Below are 24182 nucleotides of genomic sequence, written 5' to 3'. Positions count from 1 at the left end.
AAAGACCCAATGTCCCTCTGAGTGTGTTAAAGACCCAATGTCCCTCTGAGTGTGTTAAGACCCAAAGTCCCTCTGAGTGTGTTATAGACCGAATGTCCCTCTGAGTGTGTTAAAGGCCCAATGTCCCTCTGAGTGTGTTACAGACCCAATGTCCCCCTGAGTGTGTTAAAGACCCAATGTCCCTCTGAGTGTGTTAAAGACCCAATGTCCCCCTGAGTGTGTTAAAGACCCAATGTCCCTCTGAGTGTGTTAAAGACCCAATGTCCCTCTGAGTGTGTTATAGAACGAATGTCCCTCTGAGTGTGTTAAAGACCCAATGTCCCTCTGAGTGTGTTACAGACCCAATGTCCTTCTGAGTGTGTTAAAGACCCAATGTCCCTCTGAGTGTGTTAAAGACCCAATGTCCCTCTGAGTGTGTTAAAGACCCAATGTCCCTCTGAGTGTGTTAAAGACCCAATGTCCCTCTGAGTGTGTTAAAGACCCAATATCCCTCTGAGTGTGTTACAGACCCAATGTCCCTCTGAGTGTGTTACAGACCCAATGTCCCTCTGAGTGTGTTAAAGACCCAATGTCCCTCTGAGTGTGTTAAAGACCCAATGTCCCTCTGAGTGTGTTAAAGACCCAATGTCCCTCTGAGTGTGTTAAAGACCCAATGTCCCTCTGAGTGTGTTAAAAACCCAATGTCCCTCTGAGTGTGTTACAGACCCAATGTCCCTCTGAGTGTGTTAAAGACCCAATGTCCCTCTGAGTGTGTTACAGACCCAATGTCCCTCTGAGTGTGTTAAAGACCCAATATCCCTCTGAGTGTGTTACAGACCCAATGTCCCTCTGAGTGTGTTAAAGACCCAATGTCCCTCTGAGTGTGTTAAAGACCCAATGTCCCTCTGAGTGTGTTACAGACCCAATGTCCCTCTGAGTGTGTTACAGACCCAATGTCCCTCTGAGTGTGTTAAAGACCCAATGTCCCTCTGAGTGTGTTACAGACCCAATGTCCCTCTGAGTGTGTTAAGACCCAATGTCCCTCTGAGTGTGTTACAGACCCAATGTCCCTCTGAGTGTGTTAAGACCCAATGTCCCTCTGAGTGTGTTAAGACCCAATGTCCCTCTGAGTGTGTGTGTGTTAAGACCCAATGTCCCTCTGAGTGTGTTAAAGAGCATTTCTTTGGGGGGGGGGGGGGCGGGGGGTAAGTAACAACCTGGTAGTAACATATTAGAACATAACAATGATCACAATATAAGTCTATTATTCTACACGTGATAAAGCCTAACCTTATGCATATTACTGGACTTAATCAAATAGTTATCTATCCTGGATTTAATATTATAGTTATCTATCTTGGACTTAATAAATTAGTTATGTATCCTGGACTTAATTAATAAAATAGTTATCTATCCTGGATTTAATCAAATAGTTATCTATCCTGGACTTAATAAATTAGTTATCTATCCTGGACTTAATTAATCAAATAGTTATCTATCCTGGATTTAATCAAATAGTTATCTATCCTGGACTTAATAAAATAGTTATCTATCCTGGACTTAATCAAATAGTTATCTATCCTGGACTTAAGAAAATAGTTATCTATCCTGGACTTAATTAATAAAATAGTTATCTATCCTGGACTTAAGAAAATAGTTATCTATCCTTGCAATATTGTGGACAGCCTGAGTGTATTTTATTCAAGAGTGCGCATGACTGAGTGTATGCTTTTGTGACCGAGGGGGAGAGAAAGACAGACGAGGGGAGAGTTCTGTTCTTTCACTGCTCCATCCGGGAATTTTCGAATTAGCATTGACAGCCGAAGCGCAACTTTTCCCCAGGCAAAGTGAAATCAAGCCGCTCACTCGGACAAAATATAGTCCCCACTATTCAACTAAAAATGATCAAAAGAAAAATAAATCGACCGTTTGGAGAGGATGCGTCGACGCGGCGTTATTTTTAGAGTGGATCTGTCCAGGTGCTGAAACCTTTCCCCGGTGTTTAGAGCACTTTGCTCAGCGGCGTAAAGTGAGTGATGAGCCCTCTACACAGCAAAGAAGCAAGAACTTGCTTTGCAGCCTGAGTAGTTCTTCTTTCGATTGTTATTGTCGCTTTAAAAAAAAACATTTTAATTCACTTAAACTTCACATTGATTACATCGAAAGTGGTACAAAAGTGTTTTTGAAGTCGGAACATGGAACTACAATGCCTGCAAGAGGCGTTGAAAGTCGAGATCCAATGTCATCAGGTAAAAACGAAACATCGTTTCATTCTACCCCCTTATTTGTGGTCTTTTGAGCGAGTGAGTGGTGTAGGGAGGGGAAAAAAAATCTCAGAGGGATCAAACGTGACATGTTTGTTTTCCCAGCGAGAAAAAGAGTATGTGCTCTGTTATGCTTAGCTTGTATGTGCGTGCGACGCCATAAACATGCACTTTCTGATGAGAGTGGGACACTTTTTTAGACTACTTTGTTATTGTCGTGGGTCTGTTTCGAGCATCAAGAACTAGGTTGTAATAATGCGGTGGTCCTGTGTGGCGAGCAGGACGCGACCTGAATATTTATGAGCTGTAGAAACCGACTCGCTCCTAATGCTTCGCTGCTTTGATCTTGTCTTTTTACACACTAAACTTGAAACACTTTTTTCTAATTCCTCTTTCGTTTTTTTTTCTTCCTCCGGTTAGAAACTAGTTGCACAGATGAAGCAAGACCCGCAGGTAAAATGTCTATTTGTGAAAGCCTTGTAATCGTCCTCTAGACACGGCTGGTTAGGGTTAGGGAGTGTGGCAGGAAACTTTATCAGCATTAAATCTCTTTATTGTCTTGTTGTAAACCCTGTTTACTTAGCAGAGTTTCCACCTGCTTTGTCCAGCAAATGTGACTTTGGTTTATAACGCAACGACATAAGTTTGAAACGTATCGACATTGTTAGGTTACACTTGGTGTTTTGGTCCCATTCATAATCCTATTATTTGACTGATGATGTTTTTGTTTAATTGTAGGATGGAGAGCTTAAGAAACAACTACACGAAAGACACGACAGAATAACAGCCCTAAGCGAAAAACAAGTAAGAAAACCCCCAAAAGCATCTGTGTTGCTTTATTATACACTTATTGTTGGCTATAATCATCATTCATGTCACGGCAATAGTCTTGTATTGTGTGAGACCGTTATGTTTAGGACAATGTGCTTGTGTGTTTTTTTTTTTAAAAACGGTTTCAAAAAGTAAAGGCATTTGATTTAGTCTTTGCTCCCCCTTTAAAGTCGTTGTGTTGTAGAATTCCTCAACGTAATCTGCTGATTCTGTCCGGATACTCTTTAAGTTGTCTAACATGAAATGTTGAAAAATGTAGCGTCCATTTTGAGTAAGTCGACATGTTTTCAGGAGAGTAAGAAAGGAGATGCTCAAGTATCCGGTCTGCACTTATTTTTTATTTTTTTGTTACACATCAAGCGTCACGTTTTTACTATTCTGACTATTCGTAGATATTCATCGGCGAATGAATACGTATTTTTTTGTTGTTGCTTCTAAATGGACTTTATGTGTTACTTTATAGCCAGTATTATTTATTCTTGGTCACATGACGGTAAAGGTCGCTTTTGATTCGATCGCAGCTTACACTTTCATTTTTTTAAATTTTTTTTTTACTACATCTAGTATCAAATTGGCCAAGATGAACTTCCATCTTTGTAATAAGTGATTTAAACTTATTTGTATGTATTCCTAATGAGTCATTTGAAGGGTAAAGAGAAACACTAAAGTCCAGCTCTTCCGCCCAGGAGAACGGGAGCTATTTTTTCAGCACCACAGAACAGATGCCGTTGAACGCTTAAAGTCACAACACTGCCTGGCTCAATATATGAAGTTACCGAAGCCACTAAGGAACACAAAACAGACATATAATGTGTAAATATATATTGTGGAAGTCAAATCAATCGACGTTGAATCATTTTAGTTCATTTTAAAGGGTTTTTGCGTTGGCCTAAGTTAGATCGATCCTGTTTCTTCAGGAATGCAGTTTTCAGCACTTGAGCCCTGAACAGCGCCTTGATTTTCTCCACCATTCGCTGTTGAACGTTTCCTGTAAAGCAGAAGACGAACTCATTTAGGCAGCTTATGCAGAGAAACAATGCTTATATTTTCACGTAGTTGGTTATCTATTTACACGAGGTGGATCTTTCCAGAGTATGTATTTGTTGTAGTGTTTTACGCAAAGCGCCTTAGTTTGGTAGTGGATGCTTCCATTTTGTGCCGAGAAGGGGTGTTGGTTTCTTCCTAACATGGAGAAAAAGTCTGCGGAGTTTCTCGGAGAGGGGGGATGGGCCCCATTCATGCCGAACATTACCATTTTGATTGCTTTGATGCTGTTTATAGAGGAGGGGGAGGGGAGAGAGAAAAGAGAGAGCCCCGAGTCAGCAGCAGCAACGCAGCCTGGGATGTTTAATCACTGTTTAGCGTCGATTCTCCTTATTTTATTAGCGGAATATGACCTATAGTTTACTCTGCTCTAGCGATGCTTGCTGCTACCAGAGAAAATCTGCTTTTTACACCGTCATAGATTTAGTTGTTGTTGTTGTTGTTGTAGGGCACTGACATTACATATCACCTGAAGAATAGGCTTTTGTTTACTTTTGTTTAAGTCAAATTTGAGATGTTAAAAGATAGCTTTGTTAGGTCAACATATGTGTAATAATTTAGCCTATTCATTTAGCATATGATTCACTTTCTTTCTCTTAAATTAAAAGTGTATTTTGCTTCAGTGGCTTTTGTTATATAAAAATGACATAAAATTAATACTTAACATAGTGACTTTATAGTCATCCAGACGTTATAATGCATATGCCAATGTTCTGACGGTGGCTAGTAAATACTAGTCCCTCTGTTAAACCAAACTACTCTACAAACACGAGGCAGAAAGTATACAGTATGCATCATATGTCTATGAGGATGTAGGCCTGTGTGTGTTTCTATCCTAGGTTTTGTTGAGGGACGGTGTGAATAGAGAGAGGAGCAGGTTGTTGAGGGACGGTGTGAATACAGAGAGGAGCAGGTTGTTGAGGGACGGTGTGAATAGAGAGAGGAGCAGGTTGTTGAGGGACGGTGTGAATAGAGTACTAATACTATATAGGGAATAGGGCCCTGGTCTAAAGTAGTGCACTATATAGTGAATAGGGCCCCAGTCTAAAGTAGTGCACTATATAGGGAATAGGGCCCCAGTCTAAAGTAGTGCACTATATAGGGAATAGGGCCCCAGTCTAAAGTAGTGCACTATATAGGGAATAGGGCCCCAGTCTAAAGTAGTGCACTATATAGGGAATAGGATGCCATTTGGGACTCAGATTCAGTGTGACCTTCTGTTACCTTCAGGGGAAAACACAGACAGACAGTTCTATTCCTTATCCCAGTGTAGTCCTGAGAGACAGACAGCTCTATTCCTTATCCCAGTTTAGTCCTGAGAGACAGAGAGCTCTATTCCTTTTCCCAGTTTAGTCCTGAGAGACAGACAGCTCTATTCCTTATCCCAGTTTAGTCCTGAGAGACAGACAGCTCTATTCCTTATCCCAGTTTAGTCCTGAGAGACAGACAGCTCTATTCCTTATCCCAGTTTAGTCCTGAGAGACAGACAGCTCTATTCCTTATCCCAGTTTAGTCCTGAGAGACAGACAGCTCTATTCCTTATCCCAGTTTAGTCCTGAGAGACAGACAGCTCTATTCCTTATCCCAGTTTAGTCCTGAGAGACAGACAGCTCTATTCCTTATCCCAGTTTAGTCCTGAGAGACAGACAGCTCTATTCCTTATCCCAGTTTAGTCCTGAGAGACAGACAGCTCTATTCCTTATCCCAGTTTAGTCCTGAGAGACAGACAGCTCTATTCCTTATCCCAGTTTAGTCCTGAGAGACAGACAGCTCTATTCCTTATCCCAGTTTAGTCCTGAGAGACAGACAGCTCTATTCCTTATCCCAGTTTAGTCCTGAGAGACAGACAGCTCTATTCCTTATCCCAGTTTAGTCCTGAGAGACAGACAGCTCTATTCCTTATCCCAGTTTAGTCCTGAGAGACAGACAGCTCTATTCCTTTTCCCAGTTTAGTCCTGAGAGACAGACAGCTCTATTCCTTATCCCAGTTTAGTCCTGAGAGACAGACAGCTCTATTCCTTATCCCAGTTTAGTCCTGAGAGACAGACAGCTCTATTCCTTATCCCAGTTTAGTCCTGAGAGACAGACAGCTCTATTCCTTATCCCAGTTTAGTCCTGAGAGACAGAAGTCTACAACGTTCACAACTGAACGATTAAACTTCAACAATACTTTTAAACATTCCTTTTCGTTTGCTTTTCACTCTGTTGCAACATTGTAATCAGTCTGTTCTGTCAGGTAGCAGAGACTACATTAATGTGTAGTTCTTTGGGTGGCCTACTGGGACCCGGCTGGTAACCTGACTGCTAGGTTTATGTTATTAATAACAGCAAGGCTGGCAACCTGACTGCTAGGTTTATGTTATTAATAACAGTAGAAGTAACAATGTTAACCTGACTGCTAGGTTTATGTTATTAATAACAGCAAGGCTAGTAACCTGACTGCTAGGTTTATGTTATTAATAACAGTAGAAGTAACAATGTTAACCTGACTCCAGCTGATTTCAATGGACCACCACTCTGTCAGACTGACTCTAAAGTAGGTCTACTTTGAAAGGCAGCTTTGGTCGGCCATTATTCCTCATGTTTGGCTCTATGTCTCAATGTGCTGATCATTAAGTCCTGGTGGTTCCTAGGCTGTATGGAGATGACTGGTATCAGTTATTTATCTGTTTCCTGTTTTACCAAGGCTGCTGTTAGGGGGAGCAGGAAGGAACCAGTTATTTATCTGTTTCCTGTTTTACCAAGGCTGCTGTTAGGGGGAGCAGGAAGGAACCAGTTATTTATCTGTTTCCTGTTTTACCAAGGCTGCTGTTAGGGGGAGCAGGTAGGAACCAGTTATTTATCTGTTTCCTGTTTTACCAAGGCTGCTGTTAGGGGGAGCAGGAAGGAACCAGTTATTTATCTGTTTCCTGTTTTACCAAGGCTGCTGTTAGGGGGAGCAGGAAGGAACCAGTTATTTATCTGTTTCCTGTTTTACCAAGGCTGCTGTCAGGGGGAGCAGGGAGGAATCAGTTATTTATCTGTTTCCTGTTTTACCAAGGCTGCTGTTAGGGGGAGCAGGAAGGAACCAGTTATTTATCTGTTTCCTGTTTTACCAAGGCTGCTGTTAGGGGGAGCAGGAAGGAACCAGTTATTTATCTGTTTCCTGTTTTACCAAGGCTGCTGTTAGGGGGAGCAGGAAGGAACCAGTTATTATCTGTTTCCTGTTTTACCAAGGCTGCTGTTAGGGGGAGCAGGAAGGAACCAGTTATTTATCTGTTTCCTGTTTTACCAAGGCTGCTGTCAGGGGGAGCAGGGAGGAATCAGTTATTTATCTGTTTCCTGTTTTACCAAGGCTGCTGTTAGGGGGAGCAGGAAGGGATCAGTTATTTATCTGTTTCCTGTTTTACCAAGGCTGCTGTTAGGGGGAGTAGGCAGGAACCAGTTATTTATCTGTTTCCTGTTTTACCAAGGCTGCTGTTAGGGGGAGCATGAAATAACCACTTATTTATCTGTTTCCTGTTTTACCAAGGCTGCTGTTAGGGGGAGCAGGAAGGAACCAGTTATTTATCTGTTTCCTGTTTTACCAAGGCTGCTGTTAGGGGGAGCAGGAAAGAACCAGTTATTTATCTGTTTCCTGTTTTACCAAGGCTGCTGTTAGGGGGAGCAGGGAGGAACCAGTTATTTATCTGTTTCCTGTTTTACCAAGGCTGCTGTTAGGGGGAGCAGGTAGGAACCAGTTATTTATCTGTTTCCTGTTTTACCAAGGCTGCTGTTAGGGGGAGCAGGAAGGTATCAGTTATTTATCTGTTTCCTGTTTTACCAAGGCTGCTGTTAGGGGGAGCAGGCAGGAACCAGTTATTTATCTGTTTCCTGTTTTACCAAGGCTGCTGTTAGGGGGAGCAGGAAGGAACCAGTTATTTATCTGTTTCCTGTTTTACCAAGGCTGCTGTTAGGGGGAGCAGGAAGGAACCAGTTATTTATCTGTTTCCTGTTTTACCAAGGCTGCTGTTAGGGGGAGCAGGAAGGAACCAGTTATTTATCTGTTTCCTGTTTTACCAAGGCTGCTGTTAGGGGGAGCAGGAAGGAACCAGTTATTTACCTGTTTCCTGTTTTACCAAGGCTGCTGTCAGGGGGAGCAGGGAGGAATCAGTTATTTATCTGTTTCCTGTTTTACCAAGGCTGCTGTCAGGGGGAGCAGGAAGGAACCAGTTATTTACCTGTTTCCTGTTTTACCAAGGCTGCTGTTAGGGGGAGCAGGAAGGAACCAGTTATTTATCTGTTTCCTGTTTTACCAAGGCTGCTGTTAGGGGGAGCAGGAAGGAACCAGTTATTTACCTGTTTCCTGTTTTACCAAGGCTGCTGTTAGGGGGAGGAGGAAGGGAAGAAGTAACCGTGAACAGCCACTCAGTTATCCTGTTGTTTGCGTTGTAGTTAGAGGTGCATTAAAATGACAGTGGTAGAGGAAGTCATTTTGAAAAGAACACACGGAGAGAGAGAGAGGGAGAGAGGGGGAGAGAGTGAGAGAGAGTGAGAGAGAGAGAGAGAGAGGGGGGGGAGAGGGGGAGAGTGAGGGGGAGGGAGAGGGAGAGAGGGGGGATAGAGAGAGAGTGAGGGGGAGAGTGAGGGGGAGGGAGAGAGGGGGAGAGAGAGGGAGAGAGGGGGGATAGAGAGATCAGATGTAAGCTACTTATGAGAGAAAGATTACCAGGATGGGTACACACACACACACACACACACACACACACACACACACACACACACACACACACACACACACACACACACACACACACACACACACACACACACACTAACGGCACCCTATTCCCTATATAGTGCACTACTCTATACTACAGCCCTATTCCCTATATAGTACACTACTTTATACTACAGCCCTATTCCCTATGTAGTGCACTACTTTATACTACAGCCCTATTGCCTATATAGTGCACTACTTTATACTACAGCCCTATTCCCTATATAGTGCACTACTCTATACTACAGCCCTATTCCCTATATAGTGTGCTACTGCACTCTGGCTACCCAGACTCCTTTGCTCCACCCAAATGCGAGGCCACGCCCACGGACGTTAGTTTTTTTTAATCCACAATGATTCTGGACCTGAGTCCCTCCCCGATGATTTGTAGAACACAAACACATTCTAAGTGTTCTGATTGGTCCCAGAAACAGGAAGTTGGTAGTAGAGGTGAATTGGGGAGAACAGGCTCGTGGGAATATTCGGAAGCGGAATCAGTGGAACGGCGTTAAATACGTCACACGTGGTTTCCATGGTTTCCCTGGTTTCCGTGGTTTCCATGGTGTCTGATGACGTTCCATTTGCTCCGTTCCCGGACTCTTCTATGAGCCGTCCTCCCTTCAGCAGCCTCCTGTGATTGGACCAGAGCCAGAACACACGTGTGGGTAAAGGACGCATTTAGAAAATATGCCATTGGCTACTTTGATTGATTTATTTACAGATGATCCAATCGCTGATGACTTGGTTTGTGACGTCAGTCTGTAGAATGTAGGGAACATTGAGCAGTGGGAGTCGTCAGGTGACCACTATATAGGGAACATTGAGCAGTGGGAGTCGTCAGGTGACCACTATATAGGGAACATTGAGCAGTGGGAGAGTTCAGTTTGAGTCGTCAGGTGACCACTATATAGGGAACATTGAGCAGTGGGAGAGTTCAGATTGAGTCGTCAGGTGACCACTATATAGGGAACATTGAGCAGTGGGAGAGTTCAGTTTGAGTCGTCAGGTGACCACTATATAGGGAACATTGAGCAGTGGGAGAGTTCAGTTTGAGTCGTCAGGTGACCACTATATAGGGAACATTGAGCAGTGGGAGAGTTCAGTTTGAGTCGTCAGGTGACCACTATATAGGGAACATTGAGCAGTGGGAGAGTTCAGTTTGAGTCGTCAGGTGACCACTATATAGGGAACATTGAGCAGTGGGAGAGTTCAGTTTGAGTCGTCAGGTGACCACTATATAGGGAATAGGGAGTTATTTGGTCTCCCGAGTGGCGCAGCGGTCTAAGGCACTGCGTTCTCAGTGCGTCACTACAGACCCTGGTTCGTTTCTACGGCTGTATCGCAAGCGGCCGTGATCGGGAGTCCCATAATTGGCCCAGTGTCGTCCGGGTTTGGGTTTGGCTGGGGTTAGGGTTAGGGGTTAGGGTTAGGGGTTAGGGTTAGGGTTAGGGGTTAGGGTTAGGGTTAGGGTTGGGGTTAGGGTTAGGGGTTAGGGTTAGGGTTAGGGGTTAGGGGTTAGGGTTGGGGTTGGGGTTAGGGTTAGGGTTAGGGTTTGGGTTTGGCCGGGGTAGGCCGTCCATCGTAAATAACAATTTGTTCTTAACGGACTTGCCTAGTTAATTAAAAGGTTAAAATAATTTGGGACCAGTCTATGTGAAAGCACAGCAGGGGGTTTCCCTCCAGAGAGTTTCATCATGTTGTCAGACTGAACCTGATACGTTACACCTGTTAGGAGAGGCGGAGTGTGGCCCAGGGAACACTGCCGTCTGATTGGTCTGTCCCACCTGTGGCAGTCTGTTAGAGGCTGCTGTGATTGGTGGAGGAAGAGGTTAGAGCCAGGCAGAGGGTCAGGTTAGGCCAGTGTGTAGACTACCCACGATGCCCTCTGTCTAAACAAGTTTTTATTTGTACTAAATGGCTGTAATTGTCTGTGTGGTGACGATGCAGAGAGCGGCGGTAGTGTGTTGGCTCACGTCCGAGGCCTAAGGAGGCGTTGTTCAGTATGCCGTCATCACAGAGGTCAGGCTTTTAGGACCACACGTTACGACGTAGGCCCCTGGCTCCTCATGTAAATATAAACACTGGTATTCCTACATCGCCCATAACACATTGTGGTTACATGGCTGTGAGGTAACCGCTGGCTTGTTCAAACCCTACGCTGTGCTACAGTGGCTCTTCTCCCCCTCCACTCCCTACCCCCTACGCTAAAACCCTACGCTGTGCTACAGTGGCTCTTCTCCCCCTCCACTCCCTCCCCCCTACGCTAAAACCCTACGCTGTGCTACAGTGGCTCTTCTCCCCCTCCACTCCCTCCCCCCTACGCTAAAACCCTACGCTGTGCTACAGTGGCTCTTCTCCCCCTCCACTCCCTCCCCCCTACGCTAAAACCCTACGCTGTGCTACAGTGGCTCTTCTCCCCCTCCACTCCCTACCCCCTACGCTAAAACCCTACGCTGTGCTACAGTGGCTCTTCTCCCCCTCCACTCCCTCCCCCCTACGCTAAAACCCTACGCTGTGCTACAGTGGCTTTACACCAGGAATTGGACATTTGAGGAGCTGGAAAAGCTGTTCTTCTCCTCCAGTGGGAACTAGTAATACGGCTCTTCTCCCTCGTCCACTCCCTCCCCCCTCCCCCAGTGGGAACTAGTAATACGGCTCTTCTCCCTCCTCCACTCCCTCCCCCCTCCCCCAGTGGGAACTAGTAATACGGCTCTTCTCCCCCTCCACTACCTCCCCCCTCCCCCAGTGGGAACTAGTAATACAGCTCTTCTCCCTCCTCCACTCCCTCCCCCCTCCCCCAGTGGGAACTAGTAATACGGCTCTTCTCCCTCCTCCACTCCCTCCCCCCTCCCCCAGTGGGAACTAGTAATACGGCTCTTCTCCCTCCTCCACTACCTCCCCCCTCCCCCAGTGGGAACTAGTAATACGGCTCTTCTCCCTCCTCCACTCCCTCCCACCTCCCCCAGTGGGAACTAGTAATACGGCTCTTCTCCCCCCTCCACTACCTCCCCCCTCCCCCAGTGGGAACTAGTAATACGGCTCTTCTCCCTCCTCCACTACCTCCCCCCTCCCCCAGTGGGAACTAGTAATACGGCTCTTCTCCCCCTCCACTACCTCCCCCCTCCCCCAGTGGGAACTAGTAATACGGCTCTTCTCCCCCTCCACTCCCTCCCCCCTCCCCCCTCCCCCAGTGTAAACTATTAATACGGCTCTTCTCCCCCCTCCACTCCCTCCCTCCCCCCTCCCTTCTACTTCCCCCCTGGTCAGACCCAGGCCTGCTGGGCCGGGGTTCAGGGAGGGGGAACCAAGTCTGGCAGTACATCCTAAACACCTGCCTCTACCTGGTCCCTCTATCAGCTGGCCGAGGTTTCTGTGTGTGTGTGTGTGTGTGTGTGTGTGTGTGTGTGTGTGTGTGTGTGTGTGTGTGTGTGTGTGTGTGTGTGTGTGCGTGCGTGCGTGCGTGCGTGCGTGCGTGCGTGCGTGCGTGCGTGTGTGTCAGGTGAGAGCTGAACTTTCCCAGCGTCTCAGACTAAACTCAGACTAATCCCATGATGTGTCATTAGAGTCTCCTGCTACAGGGGAGATTATAGAGGCTGAGGCCCACATCCCAGAGCCCTATGGGACCTGTCTATAGTAGTGTACTATACAGGGAATAGGGCCCTGTCTAAAGTAGTGCACTATGTAGGGAATAGGGCTCTGGTCTAAAGTAGTGTACAATATAGGGAATAGGGCCCTGTCTATAGTAGTGTACTATATAGGGAATAGGGCTCTGGTCTAAAGTAGTGCACTATATAGGGAATAGGGCCCTATCTAAAGTAGTGTACTATATAGGGAATAGGGCTCTGGTCTAAAGTAGTGTACTATATAGGGAATAGGGCTCTGGTCTAAAGTAGTGTACTATATAGGGAATAGGGCTCTGGTCTAAAGTAGTGCACTATATAGGGAATAGGGCTCTGGTCTAAAGTAGTGTACTATATAGAGAATAGGGTGCCACTTGGGCCACATCCACAGAGGGAGAGTTAGGGGACCTCTGCTGCTGCACTCAGTATGTCATTTAGTGTTACTGAGGACAGATTGTTAGTGATGACAGATTGTTAGTGATGACAGATTGTTAGCGAGGACAGATTGTTAGCGAGGACAGATTGTTAGTGATGACAGATTGTTAGCGAGGACAGATTGTTAGTGATGACAGATTGTTAGCGATGACAGATTGTTAGCGATGACAGATTGTTAGCGAGGACAGATTGCTAGCGAGGACAGATTTTGAGTGATTACAGATTGTTAGTGATGACATATTGTTAGTGATGACAGATTGTTAGCAATGCCAGATTGTTAGCGAGGACAGATTGCTAGCGAGGACAGATTTTGAGTGATTACAGATTGTTAGTGATGACATATTGTTAGTGATGACAGATTGTTAGCAATGCCAGATTGTTAGCGAGGACAGATTGTTAGTGATGACAGATTGTTAGTGATGACAGATTGTTAGCGAGGACAGATTGTTAGTGATGCCAGACTGTTAGTGATGACAGACCGTTAACGAGGACAGATTGTTAGTGATGCCAGACTGTTAGTGATGACAGACTGTTAACGAGGACAGATTGTTAGTGATGACAGATTGTTAGTGATGCCAGACTGTTAGTGATGACAGATTGTTAGCGAGGACAGATTGTTAGTGATGCCAGACTGTTAGTGATGACAGACCGTTAACGAGGACAGATTGTTAGTGATGCCAGACTGTTAGTGATGACAGACCGTTAACGAGGACAGATTGTTAGTGATGCCAGACTGTTAGTGATGACAGACCGTTAACGAGGACAGATTGTTAGTGATGCCAGACTGTTAGTGATGACAGACTGTTAACGAGGACAGATTGTTAGTGATGCCAGACTGTTAGTGATGACAGACTGTTAACGAGGACAGATTGTTAGTGATGTTCTGCGGGAGGTTTTACTATGTTGTTGTGTCTATGTTAGACTATCTTAGATGATGTCTTTCAGATGTAAACATTTTGTTTTCTGTAAACGAAATGTTTTGGTTGTTTAGATGATTTTTAGAAGGGCAGTAAACGGGAAACCGAAGCTCTCCAGCTCATTAAAGCCCCCATGCAGTATTTTTTTTTAAATCACCACTGTATGTCTAATACATTACTGTGTTTATTTCATGAAAATAAATAACAAATATATTTTTTTTTTGCGTTTATTTCCCTCAGCCTCCTTTTGCTATTGAACTGCTCAGTGTGATCATGTGGGCACGTTGATACACATTGTAATATATTTACATACACAGCCCTGATTGGTGGATAGGATCCTCTAGACTCTCTCTAGAGCCTTCCCCACTTACCCCTTCGAAGTAGAAGGAGACGTATGCAAATTAAAAGATGACTAATCGGATCAGATTGTGACATCATGCCGGGGGCCAACAAACTATATCCCTCCTGGAAAGCTCTTTACACTGAAACGGCATTATTCAACAACTTCAGGGTTATTTCCTCCTCGTAGTGTGGAAATATCAAGAACAAAATGAGAACGCACTGCCCCTTTAATAATAACTCATTATAATATTGTGTCCTCTGGCAGCCTGAGAGAGGCCTGCTTCCCAGAGTGTAACGTCCCATTAAAGATGAGCCTCAGGGCCTGCACTCTGAGACACAGCCTGGGCTTGGAGTAGGTGAGCAGCCTGGGAGGCAGTGAGGCGTCTGGGCAAATGGGCACAACTCCAGTCCCTGGTCTGACACGGGCCTACAGGCCTGGCTCTGTGACTGGCATACTGATGAGTTAGTGATCCGGGGAGGGACAGTGTGGGTGTGTGTGTTCGTGCATGCGTTGTGTGTGTGTGTGTGTGTATGTGTGTGTGTGTGTGTGTGTGTGTGTGTGTGTGTGTGTGTGTGCCGACAGGCAGGCAGCAGCCAGTAAAGACCACTACACATGACTAGAGAATAGTGGCAGGAAGTAGATTCTACGGTAACTCTCCCTGGACAATAAATCTCCTATTGTCTCCCCACCTTCCTCTACCTCCACAGTGTCCCTGAGACAGGAAGTAGATTCCACGGAAACTCTCCCTGGACAATACATCTCATATTGTCTCCCTACCTTCCTCTACCTCCACAGTGTCCCTGAGACAGGAAGTAGATTCCACCGTAGATTCCACCGTAACTCTCCCTGGACAATACATCTCCTATTGTCTCCCTACCTTCCTCTACCTCCACAGTGTCCCTGAGACAGGAAGTAGATTCCACGGAAACTCTCCCTGGACAATACATCTCATATTGTCTCCCTACCTTCCTCTACCTCCACAGTGTCCCTGAGACAGGAAGTAGATTCCACCGTAACTCTCCCTGGACAAAACATCTCCTATTGTCTCCCTACCTTCCTCTACCTCCACAGTCCCTGAGACAACGGGCGTCCCAAATGACACCTTTAATCCCTATATAGTGCACTACTTTTAACCACAGCCCCGGAAGACAGACTCTGCTAAGACGAAGGGAAGGAGGGGGCGTCTTTGTCTTTGTGAAGCAGTAGCTTTGTGCTCATCTCTAATGTTGTGAAGGAAGTCTGAAGTTTCTGCCGGCCTGAGTTAGTATACCTCGTGATAAACTGTAAACCCACACTATTTACCAAGATAGTATTTTTCATAGCTGTCTATTTACTGCCACAAATCGATGCTTGGCACTGAGACCGGCACTCAAAGAGCTGAACAGGGCCAATAAGTAAACAAGAAAATGCACATTCAGAGGCAGCCTTTTTCTTGGCCAGTGATTTTAATGCAGGGAAACTGAAATCCGTTTTTTTTACCAGCATGTCACCTGTGCAACTAGAGGGAAACAAAACTCTAGATCATCTTTAGTCCCACACACAGAAATGCGGACAAAGCCCTCCATCGCTCTCCCATTGGCAAATCAGACCATAACTCTATCCTCCTGCTTGCTGCTTGCAAGCGAAAACAGGACTGTTTCGCTAGGACAGATTGGAATATGTTCCGGGGATTCGTTCGATAACATTGAGGAGTTTATCCACGTCAGTCAGGACGTCGTCCCCACAGTGACCGTACGTACATATCCTAACCAGAAGCCATGGATTACAGGCAACATCCGCACTGAGCTAAAGGCTAGTATTCCTCCTGTCACTATTTATATTTTTATATTTTCTATCTTTATCTTTAACTCTGCTTTGCTGGTTAAAAGACCTGTAAGGAACAATTTCACTGTTAGTCTGCAGCTGTTGTTTTACGAAGCATGTGACAAATATCATTGTATTTTATGTAAGGAACAGTGTGTCATTTGGGTCGCGACCTCCTCAGACCCTCCAGACCCTCCAGACCAGGCAAATCAGACCCCATTGTATTTTATGTAAGGAACAGTGTGTCATTTGGGTCGCGACCTCCTCAGACCCTCCAGACTCTCCAGACCAGGCAAATCAGACCCCATTGTATGCCGATTCCTTTAATCACCACAGTTAGGCTGGAGGCATAGAGAAGATTTTTCTCTGACTAATTAAAAACTCTGCCACGACTCCTCCGCTGCTAGGTAGGGCTTTTCGCAGCTACCCATAATGCAATGCGAGGGAGGCAGATGGGAGGGTGTCTATCAAGCCGTCTGAATTCTCATACTATTGTACCGTTTACTGCTCTAAGCCCTGTTCTTTATTAGAAGGAGTGAGAGTTCTATGTTCTAATGCCTGTTCTGTATTAGAAGGAGTGAGAGTTCTATGTTCTATGGCCAGTTCTTTATTAGAAGGAGTGGGAGTTCTATGTTCTAAGGCCTGTTCTTTATTAGAAGGAGTGAGAGTTCTATGTTCTAATGCCTGTTCTGTATTAGAAGGAGTGAGAGTTCTAAGTTATAAAGCCTGTTCTTTATTAGAAGGAGTGAGAGTTCTAAGTTATAAAGCCTGTTCTTTATTAGAAGGAGTGAGAGTTCTATGTTCTAATGCCTGTTCTGTATTAGAAGGAGTGAGAGTTCTATGTTCTAATGCCTGTTCTTTATTAGAAGGAGTGGGAGTTCTATGTTCTAAGGCCTGTTCTTTATTAGAAGGAGTGAGAGTTCTATGTTCTAATGCCTGTTCTGTATTAGAAGGAGTGAGAGTTCTAAGTTATAAAGCCTGTTCTTTATTAGAAGGAGTGAGAGTTCTAAGTTATAAAGCCTGTTCTTTATTAGAAGGAGTGAGAGTTCTATGTTCTAATGCCTGTTCTGTATTAGAAGGAGTGAGAGTTCTATGTTCTAATGCCTGTTCTTTATTAGAAGGAGTGAGAGTTCTATGTTCTAATGCCTGTTCTGTATTAGAAGGAGTGAGAGTTCTATGTTCTATGGCCTGTTCTTTATTAGAAGGAGTGAGAGTTCTATGTTCTAATGCCTGTTCTGTATTAGAAGGAGTGAGAGTTCTAAGTTATAAAGCCTGTTCTTTATTAGAAGGAGTGAGAGTTCTAAGTTATAAAGCCTGTTCTTTATTAGAAGGAGTGAGAGTTCTATGTTCTAATGCCTGTTCTGTATTAGAAGGAGTGAGAGTTCTATGTTCTAATGCCTGTTCTGTATTAGAAGGAGTGAGAGTTCTATGTTCTAATGCCTGTTCTGTATTAGAAGGAGTGAGAGTTCTATGTTCTATGGTCTGTTCTTTATTAGAAGGAGTGAGAGTTCTATGTTATAAAGCCTGTTCTTTATTAGAAGGAGTGAGAGTTCTATGTTCTAAGACCTGTTCTGTATTAGAAGGTGTGACCTTTCTAAGGCCTGTTCGTTAATAGAAGGAGTGAGAGTTCTATGTTCTAATGCCTGTTCTTTATTAGAAGGAGTGAGAGTTCTAAGTTATAAAGCCTGTTCTTTATTAGAAGGAGTGAGAGTTCTAAGTTATAAAGCCTGTTCTTTATTAGAAGGAGTGAGAGTTCTAAGTTATAAAGCCTGTTCTTTATTAGAAGGAGTGAGAGTTCTATGTTCTTATGCCTGTTCTGTATTAGAAGGAGTGAGAGTTCTATGTTCTATGGCCTGTTCTTTATTAGAAGGAGTGAGAGTTCTATGTTATAAATCCTGTTCTTTATTAGAAGGAGTGAGAGTTCTATGTTCTAAGACCTGTTCTGTATTAGAAGGTGTGACCTTTCTAAGGCCTGTTCTTTAATAGAAGGAGTGAGAGTTCTACATTCTAAGTCCTGTGGCTGGCTATGCTGAAGTTGCTGTGTCCCTGCTAGTGCTAGAAATGCTTGACATGTGAGTGGGAGGGAGGAGCACACAGAGACAAACATTTGATTCCTTCACAAAGCAGCAGCGTCCTCCTCTTCTTGTCTCCTGCTCGGACACAAAGAGCAGGCTTGGTGTCACGAAGGCATCTGGTTGAACGTCACAGGAAGCTGCTAACTACCACCACAACAGAGACGTTCTCCATAGAAGAATAGAAAAGGGAATGAGAAACAGACAGCTAGAAGGCTCCGGACAACAACAAGAGAGATGGTTAGAAACAGAGAGAAGAAGAGTTGGATCCAGGGTCAGGGTGAGTAGTATTCAGGTGGTCTCAGAGGCTCTGCCATGCTTCCTGGTAAGAGGATGACAGGAGAGGAAGGAGTGATGAGGAGGAGGGTACAGTATAGCCCCCTATCTGAGGAAAAAGCTGCTTTCCAACCCAAACATCCCAGAAATGACCATATACCAGATTAAATAACAACAAATAAGACATGTTCTTTATGTAAATAGCACGAACCAGAACAACTGTCAAAGTCTGTAAAATGACAGGAACAAGTAGTTTAAAGGCAGAAGGGGTTTGAGTATGAATACCCTTCTCTTCTTCTGTGAGATGCTGCTATGATTATGATCAGTATAATAAACAGATACATACTATATGTATAACAGATATATATATATATATATATTAATAATCAGTATAACAAACATATATAAACACTAATAATCAGTATAACAGATATATATATATATACTAATAATCAGTATAACAGATATGTATATATACTAATAATCAGTATAACAGATATATATATATATATATATATATATATATATATATATATATATATATATATATATATATACTAATAATTAGTATAACAGATATATATTAATAATCAGTATAACAAACATATATAAACACTAATAATCAGTATAACAGATATATATATATATATATATATATATATATATATACTAATAATCAGTATAACAGATATGTATATATACTAATAATCAGTATAACAGATATATATATATATATATATATATACTAATAATTAGTATAACAGATATATATTAATAATCAGTATAACAAACATATATAAACACTAATAATTAGTATAACAGATATATATTAATAATCAGTATAACAAACATATATAAACACTAATAATCAGTATAACAGATATATATATATATATATATATATATATATATATACTAATAATCAGTATAACAGATATGTATATATACTAATAATCAGTATAACAGATATATATATATATATATATATACTAATAATTAGTATAACAGATATATATTAATAATCAGTATAACAAACATATATAAACACTAATAATCAGTATAACAGATATATATATATATATATATATATATATATATATATATATATATACTAATAATCAGTATAACAGATATATATTAATAATCAGTATAACAAACATATATAAACACTAATAATCAGTATAACAGATATATATATATATCCTCAAAGCATTGAGGAGTGGAAGACAAAACAGAGGTGTGTGTGTGTGTGTGTGTGTGTTGTCAAGGTAAGAGAGGTAAGAATATCTCAACGCAGTCAGACTGTTTTGTAGTCCCTGCGGAGATAGAGACATGCTCTAGAGAATGCTGAGGCTTTCATTTCTACATTCAAACGACTGAAAATGTCCATAATAATATCAGACTGTCTCCCTGTACCTTGTGTCTTATTGCATCTAGTCAGTCTGAACACAGATTGTTTATTTTAGGCTACTGTCGACTGTTACTACTCAGTTTGAGAGACTACAGGCGACTGTTACTAATCAGTTAGAGAGACTACAGGCGACTGTTACTAATCAGTTTGAGAGACTACAGACGATATTATACAGTCCAGTGTCATAATATTATGCTGTAGATGGGAGGAGCTATAGGTCTATAGTGAAGATGGGAGGAGCTATAGGTCTATACTGTAGATGGGAGGAGTTATAGGTCTATACTGTAGACGAGAGGAGCTATAGGTCTATAGTGTAGATGGGAGGAGCTACAGCTCTATACTGTAGATGGGAGGAGCTACAGGTCTATACTGTAGATGGGAGGAGCTACAGGTCTATACTGTAGATGGGAGGAGCTACAGGTCTATGGTTGAGTGCTGACAGCAGAGCAGCCAGTGTGGAGTCTGTTAATGAAAGACTTGGCCTGTCTGTGTGTGTGCGTGCGTGTGTGTGTGCGTGCGTGCGTGTGTGTGCGTGCGTGTGTGTGTGTGTCAGCCACTCAGAGGACAGTGCATAACAGTGTGAGGTTTGACTAGAAGGCCAGTCTGCTATAACATCCGCGTTCGTGACAGAGACCTTGGTGACATGTCTCTGTATGAAAGCCTGATGTCCGTTCAACTCCCCTCCTAATGAACTACAGCTAGCAGGTTTCTACCCATGTGGCATAGCTACAATTTGCTTGATTCCTCTGAGCCTATTCATTCATGAATTCATTAGTTCATTCATTCATTAGTTCATTAGTACATTCATTCATTAGTTCATTAGTTCATTAGGTCATTAGTTCATTCATTCATGAATCCATTAGTTCATTCATTCATTAGTTCATTAGTTAATTCATTCATGAACCCATTAGTTCATTCATTCATCAGTTCATTGGTTCATTAGTTCATTCATTCATGAACCCATTAGTTTATTCATTCATTAGTTCATTAGTTCATTCATTAGTTCATTAGTTCATTCATTAGTGGCAGGGCTTGCAAACTATTACAGACTACAAAAGGAAGCACAGCCGCTAGCTGCCCAGTGACACGAGCCTACCAGATGAGCTAAATCAATTCTATGCTCGCTTCGAGGCAAGCAACACTGAGGCATGCATGAGAGCATCAGCTGTTCCGGACGACTGCTTGATCACGCTCTCCGTAGCTGACGTGAGTAAGACCTTTAAACAGGTCAACATTCACAAGGCTGCGGGGCCAGACGGATTACCAGGGCATGTGCTGACCAACTGGCAGGTGTCTTCACTGATATTTTCATCATGTCCCTGTCCGAGTCTGTAATACCTACATGATTCAAGCAGACCACCGTAGTCCCTGTGCCCAAGAACACTAAGGTAACCTGCTTCAATGACTACCGACCCGTAGCACTCACGTCCGTAGCCATGAAGTGCTTTGAAAGGCTGGTCATGGCTCACATCAACACCATTATCCCAGAAACCCTAGACCCACTCCAATTTGCATACTGCCCAAACCGATGATGCAATCTCTATTGCACTCCACACTGCCCTTTCCCACCTGGACAAAAATAACACTTATGTGAGAATGCTGTTCATTGACTACAGCTCAACGTTGAACACCATAGTACCATCAAAGCTCATCACTAAGCTAAGGATCCTGGACAAAACACCTCCCTCTGCAACTGGATCCTGGACTTCCAGACGGGCCGCCCCTAGGTGGTAAGGGTAGGTAACAACACATCCGCCACGCTGATCCTCAACACAGGAGCCCCTCAGGGGTGCGTGCTCAGCCCCCTCCTGTCCTCCCTGTTCACCCACGACTGCACTGCCAGGCACGACTCCTACACCATCATTAAGTTTGCAGACGACACAACAGTGGTAGGCCTGATCAACGACAACGATGAGACAGCCTATAGGGAGGAGGTCAGAGACCTGGCCGGGTGGTGCCAGAAGGAGATGATTGTGGACTACAGGAAAAGGAGGACAGAGTACGTCCCCATTCTCATCAACAGGGCTGAAGTGGAGCAGGTTGAGAGCTTCAAGTTCCTTGGTGTCCACATCACCAACAACCTAACATGGTCCAAACACACCAAGACAGTCGTGAAGAGGGCACGACAAAACCTATTCCCCCTCAGGAGACTGAAAAGATTTGGCATGGGTCCTGAGATCCTCAAAAGGTTCTACAGCTGCAACATCGAGAGCATCCTGACCGGTTGCATCACTGCCTGGTACGGCAATTGCTCGGCCTCCGACCGCAAGGCACTACAGAGGGTAATGCGTACGGCCCAGTACATCACTGGGGCTAAGTTTCCTGCCATCCAGGACCTCTACACCAGGCGGTGTCAGAGGAAGGCCCTAAAAATTGTCAAAGACCCCAGCCACCCTGCTCTCTCTACTACCGCAAGGCTAGCGGTACCAGAGTGGCAAGTCTGAGACAAAAAGGCTTCTCAACAGTTTTTACCCCCAAGCCATAAGACTCCTGAACAGGTAATCAAATGGCTACCCGGACTATTTGCATTGTGTGCCCCTACAACCCCTCTTTTACGCTGCTGCTACTCTCTATCACTTTAATTATACACCAGCTTTTATTTGAACCTTTATTTTACTAGGCAAGTCAGTTAAGAACAAATTCTTATTTTCAATGACAGCCTAGCAGTGAGTGGGTTCCTGAACTGCCTGTTCAGGGGCAGAATGACAGATTTGTTCCTTGTCAGCTCTGGGATTTGAACTTGCAACCTTTCAGTTACTAGTCCAATGCTCTAACCACTAGGCTACCCTGCCGCCCCAGCTACTGATGTGTTGATGTGTTTCCTGAATACACCAGCTACTGATGTGTTTCCTGAATACACCAGCTACTGATGTGTTGATGTGTTGATGTGTTTCCTGAATATCAGATCAGGATGAGCGGTGCTTGAAGTCCTACTTGTCATAACATTCAACCGACTTGAATCGCTACGGTCCTCCAGGAACGTTCCTTTACAAAGGAAAATGTCATTTTCCTGAAGAAACATAATCTTGTTACATAGAGAACATCTAATGAGTATAGAGGCCCTGCATAGTCCAACCACCCCTCACTGCATAGTCCAACCACCCCTCACTGAATAGTCCAACCACCCCTCACTGGATAGTCCAACCACCCCTCACTGCATAGTCCAACCACCCTTCACTGCATAGTCCAACCACCCCTCACTGCATAGTCCAACCCACCCCTCACTGCATAGTCCAACCACCCCTCACTGCATAGTCCAACCCACCCCTCACTGCATAGTCCAACCCACCCCTCACTGCATAGTCTAACCAACCCCTCACTGAATAGTCCAACCACCCCTCACTGCATAGTCTAACCAACCCCTCACTGAATAGTCCAACCACCCCTCACTGGATAGTCCAACCCACCCCTCACTGCATAGTCCGACCACCCCTCACTGCATAGTCCAACCCACCCCTCACTGGATAGTCCAACCACCCCTCACTGGATAGTCCAACCCACCCCTTACTGGATAGTCCAACCACCCCTCACTGCATAGTCCAACCCACCCCTCACTGGATAGTCCAACCCACCCCTCACTGGATAGTCCAACCCACCCCTCACTGGATAGTCCAACCCACCCCTCACTGCATAGTTCAACCACCCCTCACTGCATCGTCCAACCACCCCTCACTGCATAGTCCAACCCACCCCTCACAGCATAGTCCAACCACCCTTCACTGCATAGTCCAACCACCCCTCACTGCATAGTCCAACCCACCCCTCACTGCATAGTCCAACCACCCCTCACTGCATAGTCCAACCCACCCCTCACTGCATAGTCCAACCCACCCCTCACTGCATAGTCTAACCAACCCCTCACTGAATAGTCCAACCACCCCTCACTGCATAGGCCAACCCACCTCTCACTGGATATTCCAACCCACCTAGTTCACTGTCACCCAGCCTACTGACCAGCCAGAACCCAGTTCACTGTCACACAGCCTACTGACCGGCCAGAACCTAGTTCACTGTCACCCAGCCTACTGACCAGCCAGAACCCAGTTCACTGTCACACAGCCTACTGACCGGCCAGAACCTAGTTCACTGTCACCCAGCCTACTGACCGGCCAGAACCCAGTTCACTGTCACCCAGCCTACTGACCGGCCAGAACCCAGTTCACTGTCACCCAGCCTACTGACCGGCCAGAACCCAGTTCACTGTCACCCAGCCTACTGACTGGCCAGAACTATGGTAACTATGGTAACACACACGCAGGTCAGCGGCTAACTGCCTGAAATGACCACTGTGCACAGTCAGCACTGTCCCCACCACCCTCATCCCACTGCCCCCACCGCCCTCATCCCACTGCCCCCACCACCCTCATCCCACTGTCCCCACCACCCTCATCCCACTGCCCCCACCGCCCTCATCCCACTGCCCCCACCACCCTCATCCCACTGCCCCCA

At 44.5% G+C, this 24182-nt stretch overlaps 1 protein-coding gene across 4 annotated transcripts in view; it reads left to right on the top strand.

Moving 5' to 3' along the window:
• Positions 1 to 1733: 1733 nt before the first annotated feature.
• Positions 1734 to 24182, top strand: part of LOC118936572 (PHD finger protein 21B-like) — a 177776-nt gene continuing 155327 nt past the window's right edge. The window contains exons 1-3 of one of the 4 annotated variants that reach the window (XM_036956717.1): positions 1734 to 2228; positions 2664 to 2696; positions 2982 to 3047. In XM_036956717.1, coding sequence (XP_036812612.1) covers positions 2175 to 2228; positions 2664 to 2696; positions 2982 to 3047 — 153 coding nt within the window. In that variant the 5' untranslated portion in view covers positions 1734 to 2174. The remainder of the gene's footprint in view (positions 2229 to 2663; positions 2697 to 2981; positions 3048 to 24182) is intronic. The other 3 variants (XM_036956718.1, XM_036956719.1, XM_036956720.1) reach the window with 3 other exon arrangements.

Source organism: Oncorhynchus mykiss, chromosome 21 (genome assembly GCF_013265735.2).
Source record: "Oncorhynchus mykiss isolate Arlee chromosome 21, USDA_OmykA_1.1, whole genome shotgun sequence".
Lineage (NCBI taxonomy): Eukaryota > Metazoa > Chordata > Actinopteri > Salmoniformes > Salmonidae > Oncorhynchus > Oncorhynchus mykiss.
The sequence above is the reverse complement of the archived record's forward strand: the minus strand, read 5'-3'. Positions and strand labels throughout refer to the sequence as shown.